Raw genomic sequence first — 10,767 nt, forward strand, 5'->3', positions numbered from 1 at the left:
ACCGGCTTGTACTTTGATAATGCAATATAAAGAAATACCGAAAGGGGCGCCAAGGTTTGGAGCCAATACTCTCTGGGGTGGAATTCCGCCACTCTGTGTCGCGTGTCGTCTCTCTCTTTCAGTTCAGTTGTTATTGAAGTGCTAAAAGTCTGTTCAGTCTGTTCTTTTCTATTGGCACGTGGTGCCCGCCTTGTGACAAACTCGACCTCCCGCGAGCAAAATTAGGTGGGCGATTGCCTCTCAAAAGGTGAAGATGTTGTCAAGGATACTATAACCGGGGACTCAAGGATAATAACCGGGGACGGACACCACATACCAACGGAAAAGAACAGACTGAACAACTTTAAGTACTTAAAATAACAATTGAATTGAATGAGAGAGAGAGAGTGCACGACACTCGAGACAGGGAGTGGTGGAGTTCCACCCCAAGAGAGCATTGACCCCAAACCATGACGTCCCTTTCGGTATTTTTTTATATTGCTTGAACTTAGTACATTGCCGGTACTCCATCCTTTGCACCTTTATGCAGAAGCATGCTAGAGAATGAGCCCTTGGCCTCTAAAAGCAGTTACAATGAAAAGCTTCAAGTCCTAAAATCATATGGACTCAAAAGCTACAGCCCAAAGTTGCCAGCGCGTTTTGCGGAAACTCGTACGGTTGCCATGTCATCAACGTAAATTGCGGCGTCCGTATAGCTGCCATGTCAGCATGTCAGTGCGATTTGCGGCAGTCCGTACAATGCTACCACGTCAGCAGTTCTCTATGCAATTGAGTGTGTTGGGTCCCGCTTTATTTTAATGGCTTTAGGACCCTTAGGTCCCATCGGATGGGGTTCCGTAAGTTGGTGGGAACTTGTCTTTAAAAATAGGCCGCTCGGCAAGACTTCGCAAGTTTGTAAAACTTCTTCTGGTGCTTCTGCTTCTTTTGTCTTTTTTCTTCTGCTGCTTCTGGTTCTGCTTCTTCTAGGGTTTAGGAATTCTCATGTATGATGCTCTCAAGTAAAGTGTGAGCTTTGTCCTAAGGTGTGAGTCAAGGAGAGGAGAGTGGATTTATCCCACAGTGTGGAGCAAGGCTGTAGAGCTACTTAAAGCTCATTTCTTGAATCAATAAACAACAACTCATTTTGCACTACATGCTTGTCTATGGTCAGCTTGTGCTAAGCTAAGTCAATACTCAAGATTGTGTTTATGAGTCCAAGCTAATCTATCTTGGAACCTAATTCACTTGAGTGATAAGCTTGCTTACACACACTCACACACTTGCACCATGTTTCTTTTTCATCCACCATAGCTAGCACGATCCAAATCCTAACATTTGGTATCAGAGCCATGGTGTGCTAGCTAGGATTTTCATTATGCATTAGTGTGTGTTAATCATTAGCATCTCCATTAGATCGATTTGCACTTCATTATCACGGCCCATTAACATTCTTCATGATTAGTTGCATCTCACTAATTAGGCCTTAATCTAGTTATGTGTGGGCATGTCCTTGGCACACCCAAGAGGCCACTACCCTCCATGGCTAGATAGGTTTGATTAGGGAGAAGATTAGCATCCAATTTTTTGCGTTCCTAAGCCACTTTTGTGTCAATTTTCTAGTGATTTTCACCTTCAATTAATCTTCCCGATCTTGCACTTATCAAGCTTCAATCATCCCATCTTGAAGCCTTCCTTGCAAGCTTCGCATAGAGCTTTCAAGCTCTGCAAACCGAGTCCGAGAACTCCATTAAAGCTATCCTCAAACTTTGCCTATATTTAGGTGTGTGTGTGAGTTTGTGTGGGAAAGGGACTGCCAAGCTCGGCTTAACAATTTATTTTTCGGAGGCCTCTTCACAAGGAAGCCCGTGGGCTTGTTGGCTAGCCCAATATAGGTTGTTCATTCTTGGCGTGTGGGTCCGAGGTTCAAATTTGGGCATACCCAGCTTGGCAAGTCGGGCGGACGTCAAATTGACATTGCAAAATCCTTTTGGCAGTGCTGGCGGGTCCGCTGGAGACCATTCACACGTTGAGAAGCTTTTTTTTTTTCGGCGCTGATCATTGCCCGGACTGCCCCCGCCTTCCCAGATCCGCTGCCCGTTCGTGGAGCTACCCGCGCCTGCCCGCGCTTGCCCGGTAGGTGCCCGGCTTGCCCGACGTGCCCGCCTTGCCCATTGGCACTAACCCGGCTTCCCGCGTTGCTCCCGGCCTCGAAACTCCAAGGCAAGAACTTCAAGCCTTTTGTAAGCCGCCCTTCCCACGCTGCTGAAGCCTTCCAAGCCACAAAATGAGCTCTTCCCACGGCCCCTTAATAGCCCCTGCTCCCACCAAACTGCAGCAAGATCCTTAAGCCTAGGGTATGCTACCGCAGCTAGCAAGCAAAAGGAATTGAAGAAAAGCTAAGGGCTCTTTCTCGCAGCTGATGAGCGTCGAATACATCCTTTCCAAAAGCTGTCAAGGCCATTCACAAGCACACCAAAGCCTCCAAGATCAAGGTCTTGCTTCCTACAAATTGTAGCAAAGACCCTGCCAAGCTTCAAGAGCTTTTCCAAAGCAAATAAACCCTAAAGCTTTCAAAGCCTCAAAGGCATCAAAGAACCCCGACCAAAGGTGACTTTTGTGAAGAGGGGCTTCACCGACGTGACGGTGAAGAGGAGCTTCACAAAAAGGGGGGGATCTCTCTCTCTCTCTCTCTCTCTCTCTCTTACAAGGAACCCTTAAAATTATTGCAACCAAGCACAATTTTGCAAATTAAATTTTTTATCATCAATTGTGCACCGTGTAAAGAGGCAGACACTAGCTAGGAGAGTCTCCTAAGCTAAGACCCCTCTATTGGCACAAATGGGAGACAAGGGAATAGATAAATTCAATGGGGAGGGATTTCACACTTGGCAAACAAAATTAAGAGGCTATCTTATGAAAAAATGTTTGTGGTCTGTCATTAGCACTGCCCTCGAGCAACAAGCCGAACCCGATGGAGTGCACACTAGGGCATCTACACTCATAGCAAGTGCACAAAGTTTGGCCAAAGACGAACAAGCATTGGGAATTATCATCACTTCTTTGCATGATAACTATGTGCATTTCATAGATGAATGTAAGCATGCACATGAAGCTTGGCATGTCCTAGAAAGTAACTTTGGAGCTTGAGCCAAAAGAAGCAAAGTTAGTCTTAAATGACAGCTTTACAAATTTTTATGACCACTTAGTCACAATTCTTGAAGAAAAAGAACCAGCACCACCATTTCAAGATGTCATCAACTCAGTCCAAGCAGAAGAAAGAAAGCAAAGAGGTTCACTTACCCCATCTGGAGGAGTTTTCATCGCAACATCTTCAAGGGGAAGATATTCGCCATCAACATCGACAAACGGACGAAAGTGTTATGAATGTGGAAGAATGGGACACGTAGCGAAAGATTGCTACACAAACAAATCTTGCAACAAATGTGGTAGGAAGCGACACCCTCCTTCTCGGTGCTACTCAAGTGGAGGCAGTAGCAATGGAGAAAGCAGCAGTAGTAGAAGCAACACCAGAAGCAACGAAGGCAAGAGACCTGACAGAGGATCAGCTCACATAGTAGAAGAGAAAAAGGACGAAGACGAAGGTAGCGTTTGGGAAGACCCATTTTGAAGATGCAGACTCTCTACTTGTAGGGGAGGACTTTTTCCTGTGTGGATACCAGCTTATCATCTTGTGTGGACATCACCATCCTTTGTGGATTGTTCTTGTGTGGATTTTACCATCCTGTGTGGATATCACCATCCTTTGTGGACTTTACTTTCCTGTGTGGATATCACCATCCTGTGTGGATTTTGTTAGCCTGTGTGGATCGTGCATCTTCAATATCTTGTCTTAGTCCAAACCTCAAGGGGAGGATTGTAAAGTGTGAGCTTTGTCCTAAGGTGTGAGTCAAGGAGAGGAGAGTGGATTTATCCCACATAGTGTGGAGCAAGGTTGTAGAGCTACTTAAAGCTCATTTCTTGAATCAATAAACAACAACTCATTTTGCACTATATGCTTGTCTATGGTCAGCTTGTGCTAAGCTAAGTCAATACTCAAGATTGTGTTTATGAGTCCAAGCTAATCTATCTTGGAACCTAATTCACTTGAGTGATAAGCTTGCTTACACACACTCACACACTTGCACCATGTTTCTCTTTCATCCACCATAGCTAGCACGATCCAAATCCTAAGATGAACCCTCGCTTATGCTGTGTGGAATCTCCCCAATGTGCAAAATGTTCTGGTATGCATTGCAAAGGTCCTGTCCAAGCACTTTCTAGTACTCCAAGAAAAAGCTGGGAGTCAAACCATCCTCTCCTGGGCAACTACAAGTGAGAGAGCCTCCTGAAGCTCCTCTGGCAGGAGAGGCCTCTCAAGCATGTGTCGCATCTCCTCTGTGACGAGGCAAGGTATCTATGTCCACATTTGCTCTCTACATGCATCCCTGCACTATGATTTACGGCTCAGCTAAGAGTAGCTCTCGGTAGAAGGCAGTAGTTACTGCCTGTATGTCCTCGGGCTCCGTGGCAACCGTCCCATGGTGTCTCCTTAATTGGCGAACATTGATCTGTGCATGGTGAAGACCCACCATCTCAAAAAACTCTCCAGTAACTATGTCGCCCTCTTGGGTCCATTGGGATGCCTGTCATTGGTAGGCATTAGTCATACATAGACCTCCCTGAATGCCACCAGGTCCAAAAGCAGCTGACCAAAAAGTCCCACATCGACCACGCACATCTGTCCACAGCGCCCTACACGGCTCTCACACAAGTGATGCTCTTGGAGCATAAGCATATCAATCGCTCCACCCACAAGGCATCTTTGGGGCTCCTGTTTGAGTCTACCTCTCTGGCGTACAAACTAAGGTCCACCTAACCCTACACATTCCATGAGACTATCCTCATGAGGTCAATGAGAGTAGGTCGATGTTGTCATCGTAGCGAGTCTCGCAATCTTCGAGGCAGGCTTGGATGGGGAGTAATTTGCATCTGAGCGACTTGGACAAAATCGTGTTTGGAGTGTCTGTCGGACCCATGTCCACACTCGGCATTTGTGTGCTGCATCCTCTGTCTAGGAGTAATCATAAACATATACATAGCAGGGTGCACTCTGCGTGTCGGCAAAAAAGTGTAACACAATGTGCCTACATCTTGTTGTATCTGGTCACCGTTGGTGGTGTCACGGAGAACTTGGCCAACGACCATAGAGTTTGTATCCAATCTGTCACCCCCAAGTCTCCCGTGTGGTGAGAGAACTCGAGAGCTTGAACTCGAAGCCAGTCCATCATTGTATCCATAGTCCACTCAGTCTGATCCTTGCCACACATTCGAAAGGAGAAAGCAACAGCCGTGTCTAGGGCCTCTGCCCCTCTAGCTGGTAGAAACAGTACATGGATTCTGAAGCAAGCCGCCTCAAGGTTGGGAGAAGAGTCGTCGAGGAATCGTGTGAAGTCGTAGTCGGAGAAGTCCCAACGCCGACGAATGTTAAAACTGGTTAGCCCACGAGGGACTGCCGCAAAAGGCGATGCGTGTAACAATAGGGGCATCCACAGGTATGGATGCTCCTCTTGTGCCAAGTGGCTCGTTGCAAATGCACTGTCAAGAGACCTCCGAGTTGCCAAAGAAGGACCTATCCCCTGGGTCGCTATTGGGGTATGGGAGGGAGCAGACGGCGGAGCGAGGGGACTAGCGGGAGGGATGGGAGAGGCGGTAGCGGGAGGGATGTGGGGATGGTAAGCGTAGAGGGAGGAGGAAGGGGCTGTCAGTGGCGAAGCTGAGGTGGAAGGAGTATCTGCAGGCTCATCCAACAGGAGGGATGGGGGGATGGTAAGCGGAGAGGGAGGAGGGAGGGGCTGTCAGTGGCGAAGCTGAGGTGGAAGGAGTATCCGTGGGCTCATCAAACTGTAGAGGGTTGAAACGTTCCCTGTGGGAACCCACTGCTGCTGGCCTCGTGCAAGCCGACCACCAGGGGCGCCAACTGGCATGGTGGTCCCAGCGAAGTCGACCAAGAACCTGCTGCCAGCCCTCCTCTGCCTGGGCACCTGTCCGGGAGGAGGTGTCCGCTTGTGCTCCTTGTGTCTCTGCGTGCTGAGCCTGGCTAGTGTCTGGCCCTTCTCCGTGGATAGGCCTTCGCAAGGTGGCCCATCTGCCAACGAATGAAGCACTGATTCTGGAGCCAACTGCCACTCACCCGAGGTAGTAAAATGGCCTTCCGCAAGGTGTGGGTGTCGCGAACCAGAACACGTACTAAAGGTATGTCTGCTGCCTTGACAGCAACGGAAGTTGCTGTGCGCGTTGTCTCCAAGACAATCCCAATCTCGGAACCTATCTTGGAAAGTAGCGGGAGGTGCTCTCTTCTCAGGCCAGGGAAACAGACCGAAATGTGGAGGTCTACCTCCTCGACAAGAGCATCGGAAGCCAGATCGAAGCCATGGCGCCATTGTCGAAAATGAGCTGTGGCTGCTCGAATAGCCAGAGGGCTCATCGCAATGACCTTTGACGCCATCTCGGAGGTCTCAAATAGTCCCTTTGTGGCGGAGCAGAATCCTCCATCAGTGTCTGCTGCTGTGTCGATGAATGAGGACGGGAAGAAAGCAAAGGATGAGGGTCGGAAGGCGGATAAGGGTCCTCCAACTCCTCTTATGGAGAAGAAGGGAGAGCAGCAGACGGGCGGGGGGGGGGGGGGGGATTTGGGGGCAATGCGAAGGGTGGGCAGAGGGCAGCACACTGTGAGCGGGCAGGGGTTTACATGCAGGGAGCAGCACGCTGGGGTGGGCTGGATGGCAGTGCGCCCGAGGCGGGGGGGGGGGGGCGGGGACGCGAGGGGGAAGGATAGCGATGGCGAGGGGGGTGCGGGCAGCAGCAGGGAGCGTCAACTTCGCTCAATAGGTCCTTCCTCTTTAAAGTGTGTTGCTCTTCTCTAATGTGAAATGAGATAGAGCTGGACAAAGGCATGGAATGGGTGGGGCTTTGTGCAGTCTGACTGCACGCTAAGTGTGGGAATTTTGGGGGGAGGGGCCCACGTCTCTATTTGACACCCTCAATTTTTAGAGGGGATCTACGGTTCCAGATCATTGTTGATCGTGGACCGTTGATTCATTGAGAGGAAAAAATAAATTGGGTAGGATTCGACCTCACAACCAACCCGTCCCAAGACCAATGCGTTACCACTACGATATTACACGTGTTTTGATAAGCATGTAGAATGGTAGCAGCATATTGCGTAAATCTAGCCTGCTGCGATCTTAGTTCACATCGAGTTTACCTCGGGTTCACATCGAGTTTACACCACAATACTATAGTTCACAGACTTTGCAGAGTTCACATCTAGTTTACATGCAAGTTCACAACTAGTTCACATTTGTCCGAGTTTACATCCAGTTTACATCAAGTTCACATCTGGGATCAACAATTGTGATCTTCGCCGATAAGCGACGCCGATTTTTAACTGTAGATCCCCTCTAAAAACTGAGGGTGTCAATTAGAGGCGAGGGGGAGGGGCCTCGGGAAATTGTCCAAAGAGAAGACAACAAGTTCAGGCTCAATGGGCTGACTGTTGGCACTTCAAATTTCTGCCACCAAACAAGACAATTCAAGCGTAGACGCACTTACTCTTTGCTGCTCCATTGAAAGCATTATTGCTTCTTCTTTTTTCAGGGCATTGTTAATTTGATAAATAAAGCATGCCAAATTTCAGCTTTATAGTCATTTCACAGTTGTGGGGAACACCCCGAAATGCCCCCTTGGGATGTGGGAAACACCAAACACCAGATTGACCTCCCAAAACGCGTTTCCCATTCCGAAACGTTTCAAGATTTTTGAAACGGCTGCCACTTGGTGCTTCAAGACGTTTCAGAAATGAAACACGGAGTTTCGGGTTACTTGAGCTGAGTAAGGTTCATTTCAACGTAAAAGGACGCACACCTGAGCGAACCTTGCAGTCCATCAGATGCAGGCAACAACGAATAGGGCTGTTGTATCCCCTTCATGTAAATGGGGTGCCTTGTGTGATCCATGTATTGAAGTAGAAGAGGATCTCTCTCCTTGTTGAAACATTGATAGTAGCACACCCTTGCCGATATGACGTTTCCCTGTTTCAATCCTCAAAAACTTTGGCGTTTCCGCTTCTGTTTCTGTTTCTGCGCTTCCCTTTCCCACAACTCTAAGTTGTTTACTTCAGGGCTAGTATGGGGATAACTTTTGCCTCTTTACATAAGTTTGATAAAAACAAACTGTTTTGAATGTTGATGCCCTAGTATATCAGGTTTTTCCAATTCTTTTGTTTAAAAAAGATTTACTTCAGCTTAAAAAGTCATTTGTCCTAGTAGTGGAGACTATTTTTGCTGCAGACTATTTTTGTCCTAGTAGTGGAGACTATTTTGTCCTTAATTTGGTTGCATTGCTACGCTGCAATAATAGTGAGCTCATTCTTTTGCAGGCAATTCGATCTGCAGCGCAGAAGTTTAGATGATGCTCTGAGCAGAGTCAACTATCTCCAAAGGTAATTTTTCGCAGGTCAGTGACCCTACACAAGGATGCACGTGCACGAGGCTAAAGCCAGTATGGGAAAAGCCATTGCCACACAGAGAGAGAGAGAGAGAGAGAGAGAGAGAGAGAGAGAGAGAGAGAGAGAGAGAGAGAGAGAGAGATTAATTGGCGTCTACTAGAGGTGGAAACTGGTCTATGGAACAACTTACATATAGAACTGTTTGCTCTTCCCCATGACTCCGAGCAACATCTACAACTTCACAATCAAGCCTCATACTCTATTGAACTGTGCTGAGTGTCCTGCAATCCGATTCGCACAAAATGTACTTGCGAAGACATGCCAGGTGGAGTTGTTAGAATAGACAGTGGAAGATGCAGTGATGACATGGACTACCCTCCAATCCAGTGGACACCCTGACTCCGGTCCGCCTCCACTTCTGATCACCTGCAATGCCATATACATATACAAGGCAATTCTGGAGAAAAGAGATCACTTAGATAGAGTACTGCTTGAAGGTCGAAAAATAACAAATGGGAGGAACTGAAACTTTGGTCTCTAATAGTTCAAATTTTAATAGTATTGAAAGTGGATTCTTTTATCAAATTGTTGTGACCATTATGTTTTCATTTTTCATGTTTTGTAGTGAGCTTGCAAGGAAGGAGCAAGACATTGTTGATTGCCGCCTCAGGGAGAAAGAAGCGAAAGCTCACCTCTACGAGCTCCAATTGGGTCTACAAAAAGCGCAAGCTGCACAAATAGAGCCAAGGAAGCTTATGACATTGCTTCCTGCATTGAAAGATTGGATTCAAACTAGCAAAAAGGTAAGAAAGAGCTTGGTTTATTCTCTCTCTCATGTATATATATACGTATACATGTATGTTTGTATTTGTATGTACACATAGCCATACATACGTAGATTGCTTGTGAATGCACACATGTTTATCATGCATGTGAGTACGCTTGCTTCGGTTGACCAGCAATTTTGATGATTTACTAGGTTTCACATGATGTAGGACGAGTCGATAATCATGAAAGAGCAGAGAATACTCCTCAGATTGATAACATTGTTCATGCAATTACCAAAGAAATTCGGATGCTTCAAAATGCACTGTCCCATGTTATACATAAAACTTGAACGAAAGGTAAATAAGGTGAAGAATCACATGGGCATTCTAAAACAAGAGAAACTCGCATGGTTCAGTGAATGCTTGAAGAACCCATTGCAAGTGGAGATTACACATATAAAAAAGTATACACCTAACTTCTTCTGTAAGGCATATTTTAGCATGCTAACAAAGCTTACAACAAGACTTGTTCGCTATGTTGCCATCCATAGATTGTTGTAGGATACCTTTACCATGAGCACTGTTTTGTACACCACAGAGAGCGTTATTACCTCAAAATTGGAGGGGGATCACTGCAATGGGAATATTGAATTCTAAACACCATCATCTAAAACAATAAATGGGCATCAAATGTTATCCTAGCTACTTGTATCATTATGTAAACTTGAAAATAATTGTCTTGAAACAAAGGTGGAAAGTTCTAATCTCTTTTTAGTTGTAATTAGTGATGCTCCCATGATCTATATCTCATGTTGGGTGAAGTTTTGATCGATTGACTAGAAAAATGGGTACAACAAATCTAGAAATACATGCAGAAGAACGATGATGGGGGGAGATTGCATTCAATGCTTATGTCGCTCTTCTCCTTTGTCGTGCACGCGTAGATTTAAAGTTTTGATCGAGGTAGAAGTCTAGAAAAAGGAAAGTAATGAAGAATGAACACCTTGAAGGCCTAGTTATTTATAAAAATGAAGATCTACTTATATAGTTAATATTGGTGACCTTTGACCTTCTCTCTCTCTCTCTCTCTCTCTCTCTCTCTCTCTCTCTCTCTCTCTCTCTCTTCCATCTTCTAAAATTCTTTCACCCTTCAATTTGTTTTCGCTTATGTTTAATTAATTTATACCAATATAAACATAACTAGGGGTCCTACTCATAGCTTTAAAGAGCAAGATAATGACTCTGTGCTATATGATATGGAGAAGGATTCACATGGTATTCTTCTAGAGCAACCAAAGTATCAGCCAAGTAAAATTTGCAATGTAGAATCATGCTTCTTAATTAGCTGATGAATAAAATTAAGATTGAATCGAAGAAATTTAAAACCAACTGTGTATTGTGCATGTGGACTATTGTTCAACATATTATTTTGGCTATGGAGATGTAAGGCATTTAATTCTCGTTGTTTGTGCCTGCTCCTATAACAAATATCCCATTCCTTAATGTACTCTTTTG

At 45.9% G+C, this 10,767-nt stretch overlaps 1 protein-coding gene across 5 annotated transcripts in view; it reads left to right on the forward strand.

The window, feature by feature from the left end:
- Positions 1–10,277, forward strand: part of LOC147423533 (uncharacterized) — a 49,399-nt gene extending 39,122 nt beyond the window's left edge. Inside the window, exons 4-6 of one of the 5 annotated variants that reach the window (XM_086502030.1) lie at positions 8,417–8,479; positions 9,111–9,288; positions 9,481–10,277. In XM_086502030.1, the coding sequence (XP_086358156.1) occupies positions 8,417–8,479; positions 9,111–9,288; positions 9,481–9,813 (574 nt within the window). In that variant the 3' untranslated portion in view covers positions 9,814–10,277. Of the gene's footprint in view, positions 1–8,416; positions 8,494–9,110; positions 9,289–9,464 lie in introns of those variants that run through there. The other 4 variants (XM_086502028.1, XM_086502029.1, XM_086502031.1 and 1 more) reach the window with 4 other exon arrangements.
- Positions 10,278–10,767: the final 490 nt, after the last annotated feature.

The sequence above is a fragment of the Adiantum capillus-veneris genome, chromosome 26 (assembly GCF_014529385.1).
Source record: "Adiantum capillus-veneris isolate H3 chromosome 26, ASM1452938v2, whole genome shotgun sequence".
Lineage (NCBI taxonomy): Eukaryota > Viridiplantae > Streptophyta > Polypodiopsida > Polypodiales > Pteridaceae > Adiantum > Adiantum capillus-veneris.